The 26904-nt window shown below is 42.7% G+C and overlaps 1 protein-coding gene across 1 annotated transcript in view; it reads left to right on the top strand.

Moving 5' to 3' along the window:
* The window catches only part of LOC139688175 (opioid-binding protein/cell adhesion molecule homolog), a 402452-nt gene that overhangs the window by 193953 nt on the left and 181595 nt on the right, over positions 1 to 26904 (top strand). The window contains exon 4 of the mRNA XM_071585601.1: positions 17814 to 17935. Within this exon, the coding sequence (XP_071441702.1) occupies positions 17814 to 17935 (122 nt within the window). The remainder of the gene's footprint in view (positions 1 to 17813; positions 17936 to 26904) is intronic.

Raw genomic sequence — 26904 nt, 5'->3', positions numbered from 1 at the left:
CATTGCAGTTAAAAGAGTAGTTGAATTACTAAGTTAATAATGTAATAAACCCTTTTTAACGTAACTGATATAAGCAAGCTGCTATAAACCTATATAAATTCGCATTTTGCTACAAATATTCCGACTTAGTAACGGTCAACTTCTCCTTGGAGGTGTACCAATATTCTTGGAGGTATATTGGGGCTCATTCCATGGTCATAATCAGGCATTTTTTTGATAGGGGCTAAGGGTAGTTATGTAAGTAACGTGGTAACCTGATAATTTTGGGTTATTATCACCCTCCGAGAACATGAATTTTATGTGGGAATGTGATGGGTTTTTTTCTCCTATGGTGACGGCCTGATGTTGCCAGAGCAGAAGGAGCACCATAAAAGCTACAATATTTCATAGTGAATAAACCGCGCTATAAATGCTCAAATATTAAATGGTGATAAAACCAGAGCCCCCACATTTTACTACTACTTTTCCGCCGATTAATATCTACCGAAATGGTCTCCACAGTTTTCTATATAACCACCCATTTGTTCATGGAGAAAATGACCTAAGACGTTTGACAGCAAAGCAGCCTTTACACCCGAAACTAATGGCTTGATTTTTTTTTAAATCGAATAGTCGAATGGTTAAGCCTCGACGGTACATATTGAGCAGAGTTCATCCCGCATTGATTAGGAAATAGCCTCGGATGCTTTCTTTCAGTCGCCAATATCTCGACTGTGCCCATCCCTTGTCAGGGGCACCGTCGAGTTGGAGACGTGTGCACATCACACTAGGTCACAATGTTTAGGTGCCCACTAACACTTGAATCCACTCATCAGAGGGCAAGAGGCAGAGAGAGAGAGAGAGATGCTGCGGGTGACAGGGAAACGCGGACGGACATGTACTGAGTGTGACCCTTGACTTCAAACCTCCCTTCGCCCCTCAACCGCCTCTGTGGGCTTCTCTTACTCTCCTCGAGTGCCCCCACAAGAGAGCGGACCTTTGCCCCCTCCCCCTTGGGTGCCATCAAAGCGGGAGATTAGACGCGGGATCAAAGGCTGACCGAGGGGTATGCGTGTTTGCCCCCGGAGAGATGGAGAGGGACAAGCCGCCACGCCCGGGCTTTGGTGAGTTCGAGAGGGGGCCAAGGAGAGAGGGTGAGAGAGGGATGGACGGGAACGAGCTGATGCGGGGTTCGAACGTGGAGCTTGCCTCCTGGAAGGATCTGTGACCCTTACATCCCCACGCACCCTGGATGAATTGTCCAGTTAAAGGATGCGGGGAGGTCCGTGAGGGTCAGGGGTCGGTGGAAGTAAGAGGGAGAGAGAGGGTTGACCCTGACTTAATTTTATCACCACCCCCACACTCTTCTCCCTGGATATCTGTTTCGTTTTCCGGTGACAGGAGGACAAATATTCGGCTCTGACGTCATCATCTCGCAAAACACGGAGATTTGCTTGCGGCAAAATTGCTTGAAAGTGCGGGTTACGCCACGGTGCCGTCATTAAAATCCTACGCTTTAACAATAAATTGAGAGATTTCACGCGTATCAAGGGAACTGAGCGACGGGTAATGGATTTACGCCGCCATTTGCTCCTTGAGCTTATTTGGTTCTCAAGGGAGAATGTGATGAAAATTCATGAATGGAATTAATATTCCTCTCTTTCGCGCGACAATAAATTCCTGCCAATCATCTGAAAATAACTCATATGAGATTAAAATGCTTTTCAGCTTAAATTAATCATCTGAGCAAATTAGGGATAGGCACGTAGACGTATTTTCATCAATCTAAAGCATGGATTATGTCTTCATAATGAATGCGTACAGATGATAACATACCTAGTTATTAACAAAAATATCACAATCACCAGGAACTCTCCGCGTGCATTGTTATCAGATCCTGGCCAATATCAGGTGTTTTCCTTGAATATTTTCGAAATATATTAGCCAGGTTAAATGTTTTAAAGCTCACTTTTTTCGCTGATGTTAATGAGATGACTCATCTGATTCCGGGGCAAACGGTGGCTTACTTAAGTTTTTTCAATTTGAATTTATTTTCAGACACACATAACGTAATGTCGTGTAAAGCATTTTCATAAACTAAATTCATATATCTAACCGTTGCTAAAAATTCAAAATTTCCCAATTTTACTTCATTCAGTCCAAATGGTTTAACTTTCACACATATTAAGTACCGATTGAGTATAACTGGTGCATCGATTGGAACTTTATTTCATGTATCTTGCCAAACAATCACAGAATTATGCTTGTTTCAAAAGGATACATGTCAGTACGTGCCTTGGAAACCCATGTTATTTTTCTAGTTCTCACCTGCGATATAAACTGAACAGAGAAAATGTTCTCATGACCTTATCTGAGAAAGTGATTCATAGTAGTATCTCTGGAAGCCTAATTTATTTATCGAGTCAATCGTTCTCTCAAATTCGCTCTACAGCTTTGTAAATTCCTTCGGAACATGGTTTGTGCGTCCGCACTCGTTCCAACCCATAAGTGCGAAAACCACGGAGTTAAAACGGAGGTGGTACGGGAGGGAAATCAGTCCCGTCCCGCTCGCGACCATCTCCCGATAGGTTTTGGACAACCACGCCGCGACTGGGTAATTTTACCGAAACACACTCACTTCACTTATTCCCGTGCATAAATTACGCTCGGCCCGACGTGATAAATATAAATGATGCGAATTTTCGTTACAGCGTTGACCAGAAAATATGACGCATGGAAAGGGATAGAGAGAGAGAGAGAGTTGAATGGAGGGAGGTGGGAAGAACTGGTGAGTGAGTGAATGAATGAGTGAGTCAGTCCCTTTCCTCCAGGAACTCCCCATTTTTATCGCCCATTAACCGAATGCCGACGAAAAGAGAGAGAGAGAGCGCCCCGGGTATATGAGTGCGAGGGAGGGAGAAAGAGGGAGTAATTTGTTGCAGGACAGGCGAAAAATCGGGGAGGAGGGCGAAATCCCCCACGAGTGCTGAAATGAAATGCGACAGCGACGCTGGGTGAGGCTTAAAAGAAGGGCAGGTTCCCTGGAAGTCAGAGGGAGGGGGGGAATGGTTAAGGATAAGGGGGTACGTAGGAGACCGGGTGAGTCGATGTTGGGGCATGTGGGGGTCGTAAATCCCTTATTCCCACTCTCGTCACGGAAAGAACGGGCGAGGGATGAGGGGGGGTTCAGGGTAGGAAATTTCCCTTTATTTTATATTTTTTCGAGTTATAAAAAACGGGCGAGCTCTGGAGGGTGGAAGGGTTGTAGAGATGAGGAAGAGACTTATTCTGTTTGTCTCGGAAAATAATAACGCTTTTTCCCGGAGAAGGAGAATCTTTAGTATTCCCGTTGAGTAACGAGACGGGGTCCAAAGTCCGGATTAATTCGTTTTAACTTTCCCGTGCACCGCAGAAGCAGTCCGTAGCCATGTGCTCCTGGGGCCCCGCGGGCGTAGAAAATGAATTCCCCCACCGAAACCCCCACCTCTACCACCAGGCCGCCACCCCTCGCCGTCGAAACGAGTCCCACGGAGTAATATGAATGCTTCCTTTTTCTCCACGACCTCTCCCCTCCTCCATCACTCCACCTTTGCCCCAACCGCCCCAGTGTCCATTAATTAAAAGAAAGCAAGAGTTGGCCAGCCAAATATTAACGCATAAACACATCGGAGTTGTTTATGGGAGTCTCCATCCAAGACGTGAGGAGGTGGGGAGATGGTTGGCGGGAGAGGGGTTGCTGGGGTTTGGGAGCCGTATCCAAGGAGTTAGGACGGGGGATTTAGTAGGCTGAGACGTTATTCCAACCCCTTCTCTTCCTCGGCCCGCTTTCTTTCTGCAGCGAGTGGAAGAAAGGATTATGTGCAAAAATATACGCGGCCTTAAATTGCTCCGGCGTCTTTAATTAAAGAGTAATCCTCGGTTCCTTCTCGAAGATTTCTTCCCCCGCCCCAAATCCCAGAGCCAGAGTTGAGTAGCAAACGTGGTTCGTGGGGATTTAAAAGCAATGGGAAGGAGGGTGCGGGGGAGGGGTGGAGAGGGGAGGGGGATGGTGGATGAATCGGTAGGTACTCAAAGCTGGTATGACTCTGGGAAGGGCGGGAGTTGGAGGAGGTGCCTTTATGTTTAGTTATTCTCGGGTGTGGATCGGGCCACCCGCCAAGGGGCACGGGCGAGCAAGTCACGACTCCCGAAATGAATGCATTTGCCTCCTTCAGCCTGTCGCAAAATAAAAAACCTCTCCCGCGCTTCCCTCTCGAACCCCGTCCTCTCCGGGCTGAAAAATCCACCCTGGCGCCCCCCTGTCCATATTATTTCGTCTCGTCGACGCCACCTTCAACACCGCCGCACTAGCTCTTAACTCCTCTCGCGCTCAAATCCTGCCATGAGGATGAAGGATTTTCTTTTGGAGTGTATATACAGCCCGGCCCCACGCGGGCGTATTTCTTTCATCAAACGCTGTGGTTCCTTGCTTATTTTTCGCGAATTTAAAACATGCATGTGGCATTGCCGCGTGGAGTTTTTCTCCTCGAGGCTTGAAGTTTATCGAATGCAAAGCATGTACGTGTCTTATGACACTGCAGGGAGTTCCAAGTTTTAGAATGTGCCACCCGTTCGTTTAAATCTTTGGCGGGGTTGGTGAATTTTCTCATGTGTTCCAAATACGCTGAATTATCGTCTCCGATGCTTCATTCCCGTTGACTATGGAGTGTGATTTAAAATGTAGCATCAGCAGAAGAGTTACGAGTTTGAGGCGTATACATGGTATAAAGTCTGAATTCACCCATATTCATTCGGAAATTTGTGAGTTTACCACCGTTTTCTATTAAGGAGGACTCAACAGTATCTTATTAAGATCCCTATTTTGCTGTCTAGTTTTTTTAATGATTCTACTGTAGAACCTTGGCAAATAGTCTCACGATTATTTTTTCTCAGGAAATTTTGCATATTTCGAAACTAGCTTTCTGAATCTGAAATGGTTAATGATCTCTAAAAAAGGCCTGCTTAGACATAATACTTGCCTAATTTAAAATATCTCTAAAGTTATAAATATAGGAAAATGTCAATAAACATTTAGTTTACTTTAATATTTGAAATAAACCAATAATAATTATACAACATTGTGAAACCATAAAAAATGTTGAATCCGGACGTTATTAATATCAAAGTATAAGGCAAAGTTCGAGTCCAGGACAGAATTCTCAAAATAATGACATTCTCTGTTAAATAAAGGAATTGATAGCGATGGAATTCTGCATACATTGCCTATCTACGAGGCCCTAAGATTTTGTGGAAAACTATACAGCATTTGGAAAACACTTTTTCAGTATTCATGGAAATTTTTCGATTTCCTTGAAAAACTTAATTTATTATAAAAATTTGATAAATTCGAAAGGAACTAAGCTTTGTCTAAATGCTATGATACATTTACGAGAACCTAAAAATAACAGTACGACAGAGTTGACATGAATGGCTTATACATTTATTTTTTCGCTATTACTCAACGATACTCCCAGCAACAGAAAACTTGGGCTCAAATTATAATAAACACCACTTGAAGCTTCCTCATGTTTCGAATGAACAAACCCTGTCGGGGGCTATCTCATTTCATTGAATCATCATGCTGGAAATATCGAAGGTCATGTCCATTTTCTTGCGAGTAATCGATGTATAGAAGTCATAAGTAACGGTGCGGTACAAACATAAAATGCACCGTACGAAAAAGATTAATCAAGTCTCCGGTATATCCTTGTTTCTTCAATAAACATGAGTTTAATTATTATTAATTTTCAAATAATATGCTCGATAGTGAGTTTTTCAAATCACTCGAACTATTTCAAGGATGACATTTGGCTGTAAAAAATGTGCCGTATTAGAACATGCAAGAATATTCCTGCATGATTTTAATAATACGCTTAATAATCCAATATTTACGTTTCTGGAAAGCATGCTGTTCCCATTCTTAATATAAAGAGATCCGTAAATCTTCGGCTTACGTGATGAAGCACGCGCCGTGGATAACTTAACCCCTTACCTCCTTAGCAGCAGATCTACATTCCACCCGCGTCTCCCCTAATTCTATCATCCCTTGCCTCGCCGAGCCGTTCGATATACACGCATTCCCATCCTCTCATTTTTTTCCCCATTGTCTGTGGATAGTAAAGTGAACGATCAATTATTTACCATAATTTATTTCAGTAATGCTGAAGATAACGGCGGGAGCTGCACGGCGTAAATTCATCACGCCCAACTCGCACATTAAGGGCCACGATGGAAAGGAGTCCGGGGCCAGCCCTTCATCGTTCCACCACCCACTTAACCCGCCTACCCCCCCCCTCTGCCAGACGTCCCTCACCCTATTCACCTTCTGCATCGCAAAATGCCCCAAGAGAAACTTCTCCCCATCTCTTTCCTTAATACCCACCACCCTGCCGAAAAAAATACAATGCGCCCAACTTGGAAAAAGAGCCGTTTCGCTACTTTGCTTGGAGTATTTTAGTTTATCTTCTCCACCCGACCCCATCCTCTCCTCCATGCACCAATTTTTTTTGCCCCTTCCTTTCGGCTTTATTAATACGAGTCAGGGGTTAACTGGGCGCGGTGGGGTCAAATGGGTGCGCGAAGACGGTAGGGCGGGGAGGGGGGGGTTGTCCAGGAACTCCGAGCGGCAACCTCCCCCTCGCGTGCTCTGTCCTACCGTTCCCCGGCCCGCCCGCCGAGGGCGAGGAAGGAGGGGATTGTTGACGTGGGTCTCGGCATGGGGGTCTCGACGGACTAAGTGCGGGCTTTAAAATAAAGGGGTTGGTTGTTCCTTAAAAAGACGCGGAGAGAAATGAACGGGAGCCGAGCGTGGCATGGAAATTAAATAAGAAAAGTGGTATTATATAAGGAGTAAAGGGCGGGAGAAAGGGCGGCTGGTCGGTGAGGCCGAGAACTACGTGAGCTGAGAGAGAGAAAGGGATGAAAGTGAGAGGGCGGTAAAGGTTTCGGGGCAGTCGGTCCTCCTTTTTCTCCCCGCCCCTCCCTCTCGCTCGTTCCCTGGCGGAATCTCTTTAGTCTTCACACTTTTTTTTATGTCATAGCAGCGCTAACACAACTCACGCTTAACTCGCCTCTCAGTTTAGACGTCGTCACTCTCCTTATCCCTATGGCGCGGGCGGAATTTGAGCACGAATTTAACGTAATTCCCTCGGCCTTTTAGTCCTCAAGTAATTCGATGGATTTTTGTTGACTGAAAATGTGACTCGACTACGGTCATTAGATTTCCTTAGAAATTTCCGCTTTCCGAAACATCCGTTTGGAAACTTTCTAATCATCGTCGAATTTCCTCCTCTTGCCCAGCAATTGGCGATAATCGACGCCGCAAGTCCGTTTTAGCTATTAACGGCGAGTTCAGGCGGAAACATGAGCCTTTAAACCAATAACCCATACAGTATGAGTAAGGGAATGCAAGGTTTTCACGGCGCACAAAAGCGAGCGTGAGTGACGTCTGTTCCTTGAATGACCCGCCACCATTGATTACCTCAGCAGCTCCGGGACAAAATCCGGGTTCGGGGCTTTAACGGGAAGTCTGTCTGTTTATACTCCATAAGGCAGTGATTTTATCCCTTTTCACTCAAACGAGAAGGTTAAATAGCTTTGCTTCTTCTCGAAATCGATATTTATCGTTTATCCAGGTTGAATGAAACGCCATGTTCAATTGGCTTTATTCCTCTCAGTTAATACGTAATCATTCGTAAACTATACTTGATTGGACTGTAAGCGTGTCTCCCGTTCGATTTCCTCAATAAATGTTCCCCCATTTCTCACATTTAACCGATCGGCCGACTCGACACCATAAAACAGGTAGTGCTGACCTTTACTCCCGAGCATCCTTTTTTGAGTGCCAGTCTCAGTCCAATTTGGAAGTGAGTCAGAAGCGGTAAATGATCGAGATCTGCGACGGATATGAGAAAATATTCGGGATGGAATAGGATGATTTTAATGCAGAGTGGCCACCATCTTTCTCCCCACTGTGGGCCAGGGTCAGAGGTAGGAGAAAAGTCTCGTGTGGATTTTTGGGAGGATAGCTAGAGTTAGACGGAAAATGAAAACACATATAGGAACTCAAATCCGGGTTCACGACGAGCAGAAGTAGATGTCAAAAGTTCTGTCAGGTGTGATGCCAAAAGTTCTGAGCTATTGCTATGAAGCTCCTTGTGAAGAAAAATGGCAAAGGTTATGTATATACATAGACAATTATACACACTTTTATACCTTTGTTTATCTGATACTGCCTATCATATCCGTACTTATGTATAGGTACTTGGTGTGTTTATTACATGCACTCTTCTTTTCAAAAGTCTCTGAAATAATGGAGCGGCGAAAACTTCTCCAAATATAACTTCACAAACTTTCTTTTCTTGGCGAACTGTTTTGTTTATCTCCTAATATGCATAAAGGGTAATCGTTAAATTTTTGGCTCTTATACTTCGTTTTCATATGTGTCTGTGTTCTTTTAGCATGCAATTGTCAATTATTAAGTTGATCCCTAATGTTCGTGTCGTTTTTAACGTTGATGATACAATTTACTTCACAATACGAAGGGTGATTATTGATTAAGGAGGCCGTTTCAATTTATCATATTTTGGTCAATTATTAATGCAATTTTAGATCATTATTTAAGATTTTACACGGCTCCGTTTTTTATTTTTGGCATACTCTTTGCCTTACGCAACTACTAATAATTTTTGTGTTTACTTCGTCTTCTTTAAAAATGTTTTTTTAGTTATACTACGGGAGATAGTGTGTAATACATAATACTTACCTGTGTTTATTCTTTTGAAAAATCAAAGATGATGTTTTCTTGATATTCAAGTTTTCTTATTTAAGATGCACCTGTTATTGGTCCCACCCCCTCTTCTCGTAGATACCTTCGTAATAGAAGCCGTTTCTCTTACGAATTTCTACCTTCTTAAGATTCTCCCTTGATTTCTGCCTGAAAGAAAGTAGATTTAAGGTCTTACGAGTGTGTGGATTTTTCCTTTACTCTGCATGCTGCTTTATTACGTAATTTCAACAATGAAGGGGAGGCCTATTCAGTTTTTTTGCCTTTAAAATTTGAGAAATAGTCCTCTATCTCGTGTACAACATAAGATAAGTTGTATTTTTAGAGATATCCCAATAAAGTGTTAATCAATTAGTAACCTGAACTCGTCCTTATGCCCAAAACTCTATAGATATCGCACACCCAGAAAATGAGCATACACATTAGAAAAAATAACGCCCTTTTTGCGATAACAGTAACTCGTCACAATGAAGAAGGAAGGTGTGTGTGTGTGTGTGTGTTACATAAGGTTCTACAACGCCACGTAGCTAAATTTTCCGGGAAACCTCTCGCAAAAATATGCCCAATCCTGACATATGACAACATAATCTCAGTGAATTTTAAAGTGATGGAATTAAAGACATAGGTACACGTAGTACATACAAAAACTTCGTGGAGAAGGAGTTAAATATCCATATACAAAAATATTTTTCTGAATGGGAATTTGAACCAACCTTCGATTTGTTTTGGCGCACGGATGCCTAACCCTAACTTGGCCTAGGAAAAATTCAGTGTTTAACAAAGTCAAAATTATATATAATTTACTTCCTGTTTGAACTACCCAATTATGAATTCTGACGCATCAGTAACAAAAATCATCTCAAATAAAAATGTGATGGTAATCCAGTTTATAAATTGAATTCTTTCTTTATTTGAACAAGTAAACGAGATAGAGACGTCAGGAAAATGCTTTGCGGAGTGAATGAGGAGGATAAAAGAGATCATGACTCCCTATTCGAGCGCAAGAGGGTGCAAGGATCGGAACGGACTTTGATTTCGGCGGGGGCAATGCAAATGAGTGGATGAGGTGAGAGCCTGAATCGTGAGGGAACAGCGAGGCTAGAGTTGTCCGAGGCAATGAAGGGAGGAGAATGAAAGGTGAGAAATGTTAGAAGACGGGGAGGGTGGAAAGGAAGAGAATGGCGTGGAACATGCGGGATGGGATCGAGAAAAACTGAGGAAAGGTTTCCCCTTTGAAGACATTTCCGAGAAAATTAGTACGTAAGTAGAGTTGTGGGAACGGAAAGGTTGGGAGTGAGATGGGAAGGGGATGTGGGGTCCTGGGGTAAGTTGCGCAATGGGTGCTTGTCAAAATGAAACCCATTAAAAACAGGCCCGGGGGGAGGGAGGGTATATTCGGAGGAGAAGGAGGGAGGCCTAGGAGTCTCTCTGGGGAAAGCGCCGCGGCAGCAGAAGGGGGGGGGGGGTTCTTTGAAAGCGGGGAGAGGGGCGTTAGGGAATTAAGGAGGTTGGAATGAGTTAAAATGGCGTTCTCCTCGCTTGTACGTGGCCAGGATATGTAAGGACGGGGAGGTGGGTGGGAGGGTATTTGCGGCATGGTGTCGAGAGTGGTGTGGGTGGGGTTGGAGGGCAGGACAGAAAGAGGTGTTCGGGAGATTTTGAGAAATATGTCTCGAGTGTTGAGGAAATAAATTGCTCTGAAAGGAGTATATTACGAGTCCATCGGGAGAGAAAGAGAGAGAGAAAGAAAAAAAAAGAATGTTTCCGGAAGTTTAGAAGCAAACGTATGGCTCTGTTGGTACAAGACGGAGAGAAACGGTAAAGAGTGACTTAATGCCTCGAATAAGAAGGGAAGGGAGGATTTTGAGTTGTTGCGTGGCATTTGTAAAGGCTGGGAGGTTTGGAAAAAAAGAAAGGCGTTCAATCTAGACGTGGTAGTCTTGGAAATTTGGCCCACTAAATTGAAACTAATGATCGAATATATGTTTCAAGGAAACCGAGGAATTTTATTTCCGCACCAGTGCACGCTAAAAATTTGGTTGTTTGTATTCTTCTATGTTCATCTATGTTTTAACATTATTGCAACACTTAAACTGTGCTCCCTTGACTTAGATCGAATGCTCTCTAGGTCGAAACATCCTTCAGTTATAATCACGTCTATTTTAATTTTTAACTACACTGGTTCCGTTTCTCTTTCCAAAATATTTGTTTTGCTAAAAGACGCCTTCCGGACTGGCATGTAAATCAAGAAGTGGTAATTAATTTGATTATGTAAGTTAAATAACTATTTTATTTTTTATAAAGTACATTAAAACTGAGCAAAAAATATGGTAAATATTTATCGCACCATATCAGGTCAAATAATGTTGCTGACTTCTCTTATTAATTAGGAATAAATTGTTGTTTAATCATGCCAATTTTTGTTGCTTAATGCCTTATTCTCGATGTGTTGTAATGTAAAAGGTTCTGAATTATCCCGAGGCCTCTGTTTTCTGCATGCCTCCCACGTGAATAATTGTTAATATTATATCATTATTTGCGCATTTTTTGGAATTAAACTTAACTTCGACCACCTTTATTTAAACTTATATATCCTTAATTTTTTATTGATTGTTTCTGGTTGCAATATCTTGATCTGGATGTGGAATGCCGTGCGTAGGACGAATTAAAAAAAAACAAAAAAAATATTTTCAGGACAAATTAAATATGTCTTTCTGCGACCGCCGAATGAAAGCGCATCTCACACGGAATGACAATTGTAGCTCCTTTGGTATGATATCCCGAAATAAATGACACGTTTGTAAAAGAAAGCATTTGTGCGCCAAAGACTTTGCCCCATTTCTCTCTGGAAGCAGTGCCCAATTGATGGTGTCACATCAGAAGAGGCTTTATTCCCCAGGATTTACGAGTTGAAAAAAATGTTTGCGCGCAGATGTATAGGCACGAGCATATATTTTTCGCCCATTCCTTTCCCTCGACACCCCTCCCTAAAAAAGAATAAAATAAAATGCTTCCACGTTTCGCTGCCTCGCCCGTGCATTTGAGAACATGCGACAGGCGTTTTTAAGGCTAAAACGGTCCTCCAAGCGTCGATTTTTAGCTGTTCCCGCACTCTTTATGGCGTGTGTGTAGGCTTTTTTATCGGTAAATTTAATTCCTCCACCCTCCACACTTAACAATTTTCCTTAAATCCCTCGCTTAAACACTCCCCCTCCCCCCCCCACGTTCATCCCCTCCTCAATCCGCGCGGGTTCCTCGCGACCCCCCCCCCTCTCTTTCTCCTGGCGATACACTAAACTTGCCACGGGACACTGCTCATGCCCCACTATCTCCCCCCCTGCTCATGCCCCACTATCTCCCCCCCTGCTCGGCTTCACCAGGAAGAAACGCGAGCGGCGACTGATCCGCAAAAATGTTGAGAGTGGATTCGCGAGCGTGCGGGAGCCACAGGTTAAAATTTTAATGGAATTGAAAGCGGCGGGAGGAAGGTTTTTTTACACCCTTTATTTTTTCCGTTCTCTTCTTTTCCGACGTGGTGGGAGGGGTTGAAGTGTTTTGGGAGTGGGAACCCGAGCGGCTGCACGGGAAGGGATGGGATGAGGCGGGCATGGTGAGAGGACTTGGGGAGGCCGTGTGGGATGAGGCAAGGGGAGAGGATAGCTCTTCTGCCTCATCCACGAAGAAGGCCTCCACTTGTTCCCTCTCTCTCTGTCTCCATCTCGGATCTCTCTCCATCTCTTACCCGGCAATCGGATGAAATGGCCGCCGCATTTGGCGTAGATGAAAAAGAAGGACGGGAGGGAAAGAGTTCGCGGAAGGGGGCGACGGAGGGGCCGCGGAGGGAGGAGTATCGGGTCGGTCGGGACGTGGGGGAGTTGGAGGGGCGTGGGAGGCAGGACCACCGCCTCTCTCCCCAGCCCCCCTCCCCTTCCCCCCGCTAAAGCTTTCGCCATGCATGGAATTTAACCCTTCGCCGGCCATAAAACTTCCATTCTCCTCCGCCACACCCCCCTCCACTCTCCGCCCGCCTCTCTCTCCTCAGCGGCCCTCGTTTTTTGGCAACTTTATTTTTGCCCCGAACACAACTACCTGCAACTCCCCAATTCCTTGGCCGCACTTTATGCCCCCTATCCCCCTGTTCCCACTTTTCCGGCTCGACTCCGCCCATCCCACCTCCCTCTCCGCCCTCCTCCCATCGGGAACCCTAGCCTCCGCGATCCCCTCAACCCCCCCTCTCCCTCTTCCCGACACCTTCGTGGAGGGCTTTGCTTCTTCCCTCCATCACCTCTTTCCCCTCGTGATCCCTCCACTCCCCACCCCGTGACCCTCCCACACTCCCCGTGACCCTCCCTCCCCCATAACTACCGCCCTCACCCTCAAGAGATATAAATAAAAAAAGTAAATCTATCCCCTGTGCAATCCCCGCGCCCGACCCCTGTTAACCGCAAATGCCTTCCAGGCGCTCCTCCTACTCCGCGTGCGCCCTTCTCCCCCTTTTACCGCCCCCGCGCCGACCTCTCCCCCTTCCCGCCCAAGTGCCCACACCACCCACTCACCCTGTCGCCCCCCGCCCTCCCCCGCGGGTATCCCCTGGGCTCTCTCGCACTCAACAAGGAGCCGGAAAGCTCGGCCCCGGTTGTTTGTTCTGCGTTAATGTTTTCGCCTCCTTTATTTCCTTCCCTTAATACAGCAGACGTCGTTCTTCTAGTTCCATCGCAACCGCTTCCATCACTCCCGAGGTCGTATTTCTTGCCCTACCCACACACCCTCTCCCCTCCTTCCTCAATCTCATTCGGCCTAGGGAACTCCTCCCCCTCTCATCCCTCTCACTCTCCTCCCCCTACTATCACGCAAACTCCCTCTCACTCCCCCCCTTCCGGAAATTCTTCCTTCCCTCCCTGCCCAACCTCGCTTTTACGGCACAACATCCGACATGTTTGCTTTATTCTGGGTGCTATTCTTGTTTCGACGCAAATTCTCTCGCGTGTGCTAATGCCCCGGCATTGCCGGATTACAACACGACTCTTTTCTCTTTTTTCCCCACCTCCCCCTTTCGTTGGTTCAATTTTGATGGCGCTTGCAAAGGCTAAGGGAAATTTGTATCCTGTCCGCGGCAAAATGTGTATTCTGATATTTTCTTTTCCGAAATTTTCCGAAGGTCCTGTAACGGATTTAGCCAGTTTTTCACGTGAACAACGGGACATGTTAACGGCTGAAGGAATGCAAACTACTGGGGCAACTAAATTTAACCTGCTTCAACTTTTCGAGCGCATTTTTACGGTCATTCGGTTTTTTGTGCAATTCCTAAGAGACTGTTGAAAGCGTGTTTTCGCTATATTTCGAAAAATATACTGTACTCTTGGCAATAATAAGATAAGCAATTATCGTTATGTATTTGAAACCTTTGGTTATGAGTGAGCTATGGATTTTTTTATGTTTCAAGGACCCAGTTTCCTCTGAAATTTGCTAATAGATTTTTACTGTGTTATTGGCTTCCGAAATTTTATTTGCAGATGTCAGTAAACGTGTTCAGCTACAGACGTTACGAGCGGAAGTCCTTCATGTGAAATTATATTGCTGGTTCTTCTCAATAGTTGAGGGTTGGTTTTTCTTTGTGAAGCAGTAAGTGAAAAGCTCTCGTCATCCAGGCATTCTTGATGCTGTCAGGCCATCACAGCGTTATTTGTTATATGTGGGGGTATTTTTGATCCTTGGAGATATTATTGGTGGTCTCGGTCGATGCTTATTGGAACCATGTCCCATTATATTGAATTCAATCATTTAGGAGTATTCTATACTGTTTTATGGAATAGGAAACCATTTTATCCATTTAACTATTGAAAATAAAGAGTTATATGCCACTTATGATTGCAAAGATCTTGATTGTTACCCCAGCATTTTTGCTAAGGTAACTTTGCCATTTAGTGAATGCCTTGGTTGCGATTATAAAACCGACTAAATGACATTGATGGATTATCAATGATATTAAAGCATATTGTCATTATTAATATCATTTTTTCACGTTCAAATATGTCAGTACGGGAAGGTAATTTCCATATTTAATAAGGGAGTAATCTGGGAGTTAGGGTTGATTCCTAAGGAATTAATCCAAAAGTCATGTGTTCAAATAAATGGAACGTTTCTCTCACAATCTTCTAGCTCTCATTGTGAATGTAGTTGTTCAGTTGTCAGAATCAATAATACGATATGTGCCCTTTCAAAGAAAAATAAAGAAAAAACCGCCGAAAGCGGCAAAAACTTGACCGTACGTTTGGCTCATTTAAGCATTTTTCCCTTTGACATATTCGGGTGAAAATAATAATAAAGCAAAAAACAGATCGGGATGAAAACGAATGAGGTGAAGCTTTTCCATTTGTGTCAGAGAGTATGAAATAAATAATTCCACGAAAAAAAAATCTTTCCCTCATCTATTTCTCATCCCTTCGTTACCCCTAGATCGCGATCTTTCACGTGAAACATATCCATTTCACGGCCGATGGCGCATTTTTCCGTTAATTCGGGAGCTCGATGGGAAAAAATATTCTGGAGAAGAGAAAAAAAAATGTGTGGATTTCGAAAAAAATGACGCGGAGGGAAGTATTAAGAAGGAGATATGCGTGAGATATAGCGAGAGGATTCGGGCGAGGGAGGCGGCGGACACAGAGAGAGAAGAGAAATGGGAGGATAAAAAAGGAAGTTTTAGAGCCGGGCGGGAATGAGAGGTCGCGGGGAAATAATGAACGGGGCGGGGAAAAATGATACAGAAGGAGACTATAAAAAAGAATTCGCGAAATTCACGCCGGCACCACCAACGGCCATTACGTGGAAATTCATGGCCAATAAATAGAATAATGGATACAGTGACGCATTGACGTCAAAGTCAAACCCTTTTGAATGAATTTTAACGTCCTCTCACACTTTATCTCCCTCTTCCCCCACACTTTTCTGCGGATTCCCCTCAACCCCGCTTAAAACCCATTTGCGACTTCTTTTCCGAACTCTCCACCAAAGAGCTGACAAAAGTAGTGATGGATTGATATTCTGCCGATATAAAATTAATTGACATGGTTTATATTAAGCGTTTAAATATATTTATTGATAAGAAGGCCGGTAAGTTTCGTATTTTATATGAGAAATTAAAATTATGCGAAAGTACTGAGGAAAATCAAATTGAAGTTTTGAAAATATCATCTATTAGTACGCAGGACGCACTTTCCTTTGGTTCCTCGTCTGAGTAAATAACCGTTATTGCCTTTCCCGCAGGAAAACTGCAAGGCGAAATGTCCTTCGATGTGGATGCTCTAAATATGCCCCTTTGAAGACATGCTGTAAATTTCTCGTTGAAGTGACCTTCGGTAATTTTATCAAATACAGAAATTGCATCCATTTTCTGATAGTTCAGCATGGACTTATTATTTTTTATATTTGCAATAAAACAGTGCAAATGTAATATCAAACAGCTCGCTTCCAGCGTTCTCGCAAATGCGTCACCAACCCTGCCCGTCTCCCTTTTCTCGGTGTCAAACGCTCTTTCCACCAATGCATTTTTCGTCTACCTTCCCCAGAGTCTTTCCCCTCACCCGACCCTATCATACTCACCCCCTCCCCATACTCCTAAACCTTTTCCATCAGGCTTGCCGGACCCCGCCACTCTCCATCCCGTTCTCCCTTTTTCTCTCGCTCTCGCAAGTTTTAATTGGGCTGCTCCCCTTTCAATGCCAGCGGAAAAGTTCATTCGAGCGAACTGGTCGGGAAATCACTTTAGAAACGGATCAGGGGGCTCACGGGCCCTCCTCCCGCGCCCACCTGCCCCGTCTCCTCCAGCCGGGGGTCTGGCGCGCCCGGCTGCCCACCTCGACGCCTACATTTCCCACCTTTCCTCCCGCCCTACCTCACACCTCCCCATCCTCCCCCCCTCCCCTTATCATTCAGCGGCCACCCTTTCGGACCTTCCCCCTCATCCTTCTCTTCTGCAACACCCTGTCCCGCACCAAACGGACTAGCACTCCTCCCCTCATCCAACCCTTCTCCCCTATGGTCACGGAGAATGCAACGCCGCCACCCTCGCGCGAGAACGGATCGGCCGTTTTATCAAATTCGTGGAAGCGAGAGGAAATTCTGCTGCGAAAAGGGTTGTTTCCAATCTCTGTCGGTTCCCAAAAAAGGGGTAGAAAGCAAGCTAAAAGGGACAAAAAAAAGCATTGAAAAGGTGGGGAAAAGAGTGGGCACTTGCACATTTGCGTCGTCTGGTGAACGACACCGTATTTTTCTCTTTTCCTACGCTCCCGGCCATTGTTGCCAATTATAATTAAATAATTATTTTCACAGCGCTCATTCCCAGACTCAACCCTTTGCTATTCCCGGTGCGAAAAATTTTACCAGTCGTCCCACTCCATGGGCTTCCCCAGCTCACTCTCTCAAGGGGAGCTTTACCTACTTCCCCCCTTATGGTCCCTTGTGCTTGCATTAATATAATTGGCTCCGTTGAGTTTCATCCTTCTTCCCTCGAAGCCGTCCTCTTCTCCCTCTCGAAAAATGCTATGATATGTTCCATTCGTTCGTTCATAGTAGTCGCACACGTGAGAGGTGTGTTCTTTTATTAAATTGCCTTCCATGGCGCCGAGTTGAAACATTTCAGAATTCCTTGCTTGAAACACGTGAAAATGTCACCAAAATGACTAAAACAAAGGGTAAATTAATGTAACTCTTTCCATTTTATTCCCGCTTTACCTTCCTATTGTGTTTTCGGCGAAGAAGGAGGGGGGGGATTTAAGCTCGCCATTTTATTCACAAAACTAATTAAGTAAAAATGTTCGCCTCCGGTTATTTTTTTAAGTTAGAAGCCGTTTTCATTCTTTTCGTGCTTCTCACTCTCGCACCGTCCAAAAATTACTACTTCAGCCCTCGCAGCTGTAACCTGCTAATGGATTATTTCGTATTTTTCACGCCTGAGAAAAACATTTGAATGATGAGTGTGACTTCAATTGTTTTCTCCTTTTTATCTTTGCAGTACCACCACGCATTCATTATGTGTCAAACGACGGGAAATACGAAGTGAAGAAGGGCAGCACGGTGACACTGGAGTGCAAGGCTTCCGGGAATCCAGTCCCTTTCATATCTTGGAGTCGCAAGGTAAGTTGACCACTTGGAATTTGCAAAAATCTCAACGAGGGAAGTATCTCGATATATGTTAGCGGCGAGTCACCGGGATAAAACTGAACGATGTTTTAGGGATCGCAATGTTCAAGAGAATTGCGAGGAAAAACATTTTCTTGGTTCCTGCAGCAGCATTGCGCCAAAAAATCTGGTGACCCTATATGTATCCATCGTTCCCGGAAAAAACTTGTAATTATTTAGTGTTTCTCTTTGCCGTAAATATCACAGTTTTGACACTGTATGTACGCATATCACACACCCCATATACTGTATGGAGAAACTCTGCCCGTATTCTCTAAATATTTGCACTTTTCAAGTCAAGTCACCGTAAGTTAGGTAATGTGAAAATTATTTAATTTTTGCCGTACGCAAATTGTAGCCCGTTTGATGTACTTTTCATGTACAATTTTCACTAGACTGCGTACGGAAAAGGTTTGATAAAAACTCTAAAAACGTGTGATTTCATTTTTTATCACAAATTTTTCCATCTTTTTGGAAATTAAATTTTACCAAAATATAACTATGTGTATGTATATAAACGTCATGAGAAATAATTTCTTGATTTTAATGTCCAGGGAGTTAGGCCGTGTCGACGCTACACTAGGAAGATATTGGGTGACTGAGTCAACATAAGTTCCTGGCTCCAATTTTTATCAAAAGTAAAAATTTTCTTGAGAAATTAGAACCGAATAAAGTACTTAAGGAATTCCTCCCTAAAAATGTCTAAATATTCAAGATTAACCGAAATTTTAATTTTCATGACACTTAAAAGCAGATTTAAATTTATTAGTGTTTGAAGCAAAGCTTTATGTTCAGTACTTTCGAGTATCTTTGGGTACTCGTATTTTTATAAATATGTTGCGTGAAACTTGAAAATATTTAAAATTTTAATTTTATGATCTTTCAATGGTAACAAAAGAATTTGGGGAATAAAAATGTTTCATTTTATAACATAGGTTTCCGTTATGAAAGATTTCACCTGTATATATTTCATATTAGTTATGTAGCAAAAAGAATGAACTGATCACTGTCGACTATTTCTTTTTCTTGCTACTTATTTAATGGAGGGGATAAGAAATGCAAATAACTAATTATAACTAAAATAGAAAATATGTACTAATTTACATACACTATTCTCTTTTACTTGAATCTAAAAAATGAATGACTTCAATCGATAAATATATGAACAAACAAATTTCACAAATATAAAAAATGTAAAACTTCACGCATGACGCCAGAAAACGTTATTCAGGGTTGAACTAATTTTCGGAAAGGATCTATTTAAAAGGAATACGAAACAATAAACGATTAGACTTTACAAAATTGAGTATTATTTGCTGGTTTTACCAATAAAAATTTACCCAATATACACTGAATTATTAATACTTTTTCAAATTCTTCTTCCATTAAGGATAAACAAAACCTCTCTATGAATCGACTGACTTGACTGAGGCTGCTAATCTCATTTCATTTCAATAGTTTCTAACTTGACTAATGAGTCAGTTTAATGTGTGCAATCAAATGGTCCATATAGCACGAAATCAAGCGTGAATTTACTTATTTTAGCTTGAGCTCATGGAAATAGCATTTAGTCAATTGATTTATTCCTCGGGAAGTACGATTTGTGATAAGTGATTGTCATCGGCGTCCGCTGCATTAATTTCCGTAATTAATTCTCCCTGAAGTCGCCGTTTCTAAACATAGGGATGATAATGTAATTCAGACTTGACTTTTCGAAGCCGAATGACAAGACACTGGCATTGATGCCGTTCGGTGGGCACCCGTGGAAGGGACATTGAAATGAGGAGGAGGTATGATCAAACACAAACGGTCGTGCCAAAGTACACAGTCGTCGTATGAGATGAAAATCTCATTCGCAAATTGAGTGCTCAAATGTGAACGTTTTACTTCTTGATTCCACCGCATTAATATAGATGAAAGGAGTTGGCAGAAACATGTTTCATTGGTATTTCTCAATGCTTCCATGTTTGATACTACGGCTCCAAGTTGGCTTAAAAGGGACTTAAATCAATTCTGTGAATTTCTTCTCCGTACTTAAATTGAGATGGAGTACCATGCGGAGTGTATGATCCAAATGTCATCACGCGATTGAAATTTGTCAATTAGTATTCGAAAGATTGTAGACACCGTTCGATGCGCGCGCAATATTTCTCGAAACAACCGTTCGAGAACCTTTTGTATTAATCCAAAATTATTGAACGATATCCAGTATGATTACTCGTATGATCATTTTCAGAATAACTTAGTTTTGTTTCCATTATCGACATCAAATATCATTTCAAGGTTTTCTTTGAAGGCCTCCAATCATCCTTCTCTTGAGTGGCCGCTCCATTTCTGTACATTTCTTCGCTATCGCGGGTACCATTGCATATTTCGGAATCTCGTCTGTGACCTCTTTCTTCAGTTCTCCCCCTTATTTTTTCCTTTTCCTTCCAGTTTTCTATATATATATATATATATATATATATATATATATATATATATATATATATATATATATATATATATATATGAGGTCGCAGTAGCCCAGTGGGTAGAGCGTTGGGCTACTGACCGGAGGGTCCCGGGTTCGATTCCCGCAAGGCACTCTGGGCACCTGCAGCTCCACCCAAGCAAAAGTGATTTTTCGGGTGCCAGGTCTTCCTGGGAAACCATAACCGGCACAGGGAAAGGAACTGGCCCCCCTACCCTGATGTGTGAATTTTCACATGCCGTATAGGGCATAGTACTGGGTGATCTTTACCATCACCTACTAAACCGACCTTCAGGTTGATTACTGTGTTTATGGTTTATGGTTATATACGAAAACATATATATATATATATATATATATATATATATATATATATATATATATATATATATATATACTGGGTGATCTTTACCATCACCTACTAAACCGACCTTCAGGTTGATTACTGTGTTTATGGTTATATACGAAAACATATATATATAGATATATATATATATATATATATATATATATATATATATACATATATATATGTATATATGCTTTCGTAGACGTAACACGGAAGTGCCGAATAGTACATTACACAGACAATATGGAAACACAAAAAAGGAACACTCACACGTTATTTCTTGATAATTTCGACGGAATTCTACTCCTTCTTCATCGAAAGATAGAGAATATATAAATATATATTCATTCACATGGAAATAAATGTGAGGAAAAGATATAGGAACGCTTATAAAGGACGAACACAGGAGAGGTGGGGAAGGCGAAATCGAGCAGATCATAAGTGCAAAAATATTTCCTTGAGATGGACTTTAACACCGAATATTTCGACTTGCTGGGCTCTAACCACTTGAGCTATCGATTAACGTAATTTACACTGAAATCTGCGGGGTCTTTATGCATCAAAATGCCCCGATTCTTTGGCCAAGAGATGGCACGGGCACGTAGGTATACTGGGAACGTAGGTTGGAGGTATCAAGAGTGAAAGAAATGCCTAGAGAGGGCATATAGTGGAGAATTACAATGAGAACGTGAAGAAAGCCAGCGGTGCGCTCGTTTTACCTGAGCTCAGAACAAATTGTGTGCTCACGGAACAGAAGCCTCCGATTGTCCACCGCTTTTTCTCTCCGTTTGTTTGAACCCGCAATTGGTTCCTTCCTCAGTTTATCCTCAAGCTGTGTTAATTTCGTTACGGACGCCCTCTTCCTCGCAGGGGAGTACCGAAGATGGGGCCGTCAGGCTACGGGCGTCGCTTCTGTGTCTTGTTACGTGACAAAAACGTCTCATGTCTGTGTCTCACGGACGTCCACCGTCCACAGTGATTTGTGAGAAATGCGTGGGAGACGGTTAGGTTCCGGCCATCCGTAGAACGGAGTGAACGTGGACTGACGGTGGGGAGCCTTAAAACTTAACGTTCAAGGACTAGGGGAGGGGAAAAGGTGGGCAGTGGGAGACTAATGTTAGAAATGGAAAGGAAATGGAAACCGTTGGACTGGAATCGATAAGGAAAATGTGTTTATCGAGGGAGATGGCTGGGGAGTGAGACAGGGAGAGGATTTGGAATGGGAAGAAGGACGTGGTCGATTGAGTGAGGAAGACGGGTGACGCCGGATGGACAGAGGAGGAGAAACGGAGAAACACTTGTTCAAATATAAGAAAGGGAATGAGGATATAGTGTTGTTTCCTGATAAAAGGGGGTGCACTGTGTAGAGGGAGGAACACGAAGGACGGTGAAAAGATGGGCTCTCGAGATAAGGGATTCCCTCGTGGATGGGAAATAGATGTAGACGAAGGAATAAAATGAAGGGGGTAGCGTCTGAGGGGAGCGGTGATGCCTTGCGGCGGGGGTCGAGGATAGTGGGTTGGGGGAGAGGGAAAGCTGTCACCCCAGGGGGGCAGAGGGAGGTTGGTGGGGGTATGTGCCCGGGAGGGATGTCGGAGGTCAACGGTGTGCAGGGTGGGGGGTGAGAGTCAGTCAGGGGGAGGGAATCGGATGGGTGCTGGGGGTCGGCCTGCGGTGTCGCCGCTTGAATGGATCGAGTCGGGAGTGACTGTGGGGTTGGGTGCGAGGCAATGATCTGTTTCTCTCGCACACTTGCATGGATACGCGTGTCTACTGGGATGCGTGGGATAGGTGAGGCGTGCGTGCATGCGTGTATATCGAGGGGTATTGGCCGGTGGGAAGCAAACAGCCGGAGGTGTCGCGGGAGTTGCAGTCCGTGGGGTCCGTCGTCGCGAGAGGGGGGAAGGAGAGAATACCCATTTAACGAAGTGTAATGTCGATGACGGCCTCGGGATTTGGATGACTGTGCTGCAGTGCTCGAGGCTATGGCCGTAGGCACCAGGATATGGAACGTCTCCACGGGGTGAGGGTTTTCCGTGACAGGGTTTGGAGACAATGTGCTGTGCTACCACGGATGAAGGCTTTTTGCTGGTTTGATATTCAGTCAATCATTACCAATCCATATTTAGTGTATATTAAGTCCTGTAAAAAACCATTCGGTGCGTTCTTTTATTGAGTTCCTAATTGACTTGATCTTTACATATTTCCATTCCTCTCCCGCCTTCGTTACTCGCTTTGGTATTTACGTTATAATATATTATTAGTTTATTTTCCGTATTCGATACTATCTTAAAAATTTAGAAATATGTATTTGTGATTTTTTGTGTAGTAACCTTTTGATGACATAAGCGGCATTGGGGTAATCTCCTATCATGACCATATATTAAAAAATGTTTCTATCAAAATTATACACTGAATAGTTGGTATTATTTATTATTGGCCTTCATAATTTCGCTGTCCTTGTTTCTTCTTGTGTGGTAATCGGTACATTATCATGAATGCTATATTATCCTTTCACTGTCCTCTTTCTCTTTTCAAAATATTTTCTTAATGTATGAAAATTAAAGAAAGCAAATGTCCTGGTCCTTGGAATTTTTACGGAGTTGTTCCAATGATCAACAGAAATTGCCTTTTATGGTGTAAACGTTATATTTCAAGATATTAAAGCCCCAATTAGTGTCACACTGTTTGACAGTCAGAGGAATTCTAATACGACACGAGTCCAGCGCCAAGACTTCTATTCGTTTTTCTTTTATTTTATAGTCGTAGATTCCTGAGGATAGTGTTTTATTTCATTAATATGTGTCTTTGGAAACCTTTCAAGGAAAAATTATGTTCATTCATAGAGCAACAAGTCATTTTAAAAGTCTTTTCGATGAACATTTCTACCTATAACTTGTAGTCAGTTTCTATTATTCGGCATTTTTGCGTATTCGTAATTTTATTGAGAATGCAATTACGAGGGTCATCCGGAAAGTAGTACCCGTTCGTGAAATAAAGACACAAAAGTAAATATTAACAAACATAAAAAATTTTATTTGAAAGAGGATACTTTAAACTACTTCTCAACATAATCTCCAAGCAAATTAAGGCATTTGTCATAACGTGTGACAAGTTTCTGTATTCCTGCTGCATAGTCCTTCGCCGCCAGCTCATTGAGATACGCGAGGGACCCATCTTGCACAAATTTTTGCATAATGCAGATGGTGTTTAACAATTTCATGAACAATTGTTCGAGAAACATTGGGAAAATGCTCACAGATGTCATCAATTGTGACGCGCCGATCGTTCCTCACGAATTCGTCAACTGAGCTCACCAGTTGGTCTGTAATGACAGACGGTCTCCCCGAACGCTCATCGTCGTGTGTGTTCCCCCTCCCCATGTTGAAGTTGCGACACCACCGCCGAACAGACGACTCGTCCATTACATTGTCTCCATACACCTCCTTTAATTGGCGATGAATATCACATGGGCGAACGTTTCTTGCATTGAGGAATTTAATCACTGCCCTCACTTCACAACTGGCGGCGTTCTCAATTTTTTTAAACATTGTAAACAATCACAGAAACAACACAGGCAATGCTAGCGTCACGCAACTTGGCTCAGAGAAGGCAGACAAGCCACTGAAGCTATCTGACCTCGTCCAGCGGCTACTCGCGTCGTCAGCACTTCATGCGGCACGAACGGGTACTACTTTCCGGATGACCCTCGTATCAATAGAGGGAAATTAATCAAAATTTGAGGAAGAAATCGCACGGAATCATCTCTAGGGTAATGGCATTGGATTGCTCATAAAGCTGTTTGTATGAGTTCGAATCTATTTTAGTACGAGACTTTTCTCGTTTAAATTCCGTTGGCCTGAAAGTTAAATAGCAGGTTGTAAGGCTATTGGAAGTTACATTTGGAAAAGAATATTTTGAGAGTTGACTTAGAGAAAGTGTGGGTTTAATATTTTTAAGGATATATTATGCTCATTTATTGTCTCCCAAATTATATGGATATGAACCCTTGGATATTATAATCTTGTTATAAAAATATTTCACAGCTATAATTATAAGTAAATATCATTAAAAGAATGTGGCTCCTGTTCAATGCCAACTGATTGGCAGGTATAATCATATGGAAATCAATTCATTCGTTTCATATTCTTGAAATCATGCTATTCTATTTTTATCTAAAGATATGGCTGAGAAATTCAATGCCCGAAAATAATGACTTGGATAACTTTTGGCCAACTTTTTTTGCAATTACCAGGATTAGGAATCGCCCCGTACATAATAGATCAAATAAAACTCTTATGGGTACTTTGATAGAAAACTTTCATTTCAAAAGTTAGAGCTAGTTCGATATGAGTTTCAGTAGTGCCGGAAATAGTCCCTCCTCTAGCGGAATGGCATTGAATTGCTTGTTACCAACTTGGATTTGATTTTGTTGTATGCAATTCTCATTTTTTCATTGACTTCAACTTGACGTGAATTTTTAAAGCCCGAAGGAAACTTTTGGCCATTATTCAATGACATTTCTTAAGTTAGAGGGGTTATTGTGCCATCGGTGAATGAACCCCTACGTGATTCATTTGAAAGGTAGACAAGGTGGATCAATCAACATTTGTCCATTCTTTAAATTATAGAAAAACGAAAAGTAAATAGTGAGTAATCATTTCAGTTTAATTTCAAAAAGTATTTACGCAAACTGACCATCGCTCTTATTGATCGTTCCAAAATCCGGCCGGGTATTAATCTAATGCATAATCTTCAACGTAAATGAACAAATATCCCTGTGTCAACAACCTTTGTTAGCATTAAAAATTTGCCAATGAAAAATGAACATGTGCAGATAAATCCAAAATTGACGAATGGGAAAAATGATACATTTTAAAGGAATGGCTGTCAGTAATTTTAATGATGAAAAGAAAAAAAGAAAAATCTGCAACTTTCCGGGGGTTAGGCTGAATATTTCAATCATTAGACAACGCCATACGAGATGGTAATGAATTATGGCTGTATGTTTATGCTAACTGTGCTGTATTCTGAGTAAGTACCATCACTCACTTCTATTTTTTTCCGCTTCACGTGCAATGACAAAAAAGAAATAAGTGGGTTGAGCGAAATTTAGTTTTTAATTATTTTAACGTCATGACGCTTCGATATGGCATTAGGCCTAATAGTATTCGATCAATGCATATTCAATGTGGTAAATATTGTTCTTCGATCAAATAATTTATTGCATTACCCCGTCCTAGTATTGAGAATGCAACAGCTTACTCTTTCTCTGTTAAGAAATTTTTTATATATCTATCTCTCTCGACTCCTCACCATCTCTAGAGTTCTAAATTTTTTTAGTGTCAGCACTATTCAACCAATCCTAACTGTGACAATTTTTGTTATCAGTGACAAATTTGATTTTCTTAACGGTCACAGAGCGATTCATTCTCACCTTTAATTCCCTTGAGCAACTCCATACACATTGCGTTCCTCCGCTAGCCTAAGGTCCCTTGCTGCTGCTGCGGCGTTTGTGCTTCTACCTTCCGTCAATACTCGTCGTGTCATCTGCATTACTTGGCCTGCCCCTTAAGCCACACCCCACAAACTAGGTGTATTGCCAAAGGGAATTTGCCAAGCCCCTTTGTCCCATAGGAGGACTGGAGAACTGGGTGAGGATGGTACTGAGAATAGAGTTAAAAGTAAAACTAGAGAGGCAGTTGCTAGCGCGCATTTGTGACGTCCAGGATGATGACGCTGTCCCCGCCAGAGATGGATTTGACAAACACACCTCCCCCGTGGAGATCACGTGAAATCACTACACAAGCCGGCACGGATGCGGAATCACATAACAGCCAAGGAAAGGATGTAAAGCTTCCCTCATATGACGTTGCAAAGGCGAAGTGAATAGATCTCGCGAAAAAAGGAATGGGAAATTTCCTCCGTCTAGGCAACAAGCATCCCCTTTGGTACTGCTTCGATAAAGGGAGATGCGGCATATCAGGTGGGTTAATTAAAATTCTCCTGAGGTAATAATCAGCCCAAATCCTCTGTTATGAGGAATATTAGCTTCTCTCAACTATTCAGGTGCGTTAGATGGACATTAAAAAATAAGCTCTA

Source organism: Hetaerina americana, unplaced genomic scaffold, assembly GCF_022747635.1.
Source record: "Hetaerina americana unplaced genomic scaffold, ioHetAmer1.1.p SCAF_2, whole genome shotgun sequence".
Taxonomy (NCBI): domain Eukaryota; kingdom Metazoa; phylum Arthropoda; class Insecta; order Odonata; family Calopterygidae; genus Hetaerina; species Hetaerina americana.
This window is presented reverse-complemented; position numbering and strand designations above follow the sequence as displayed.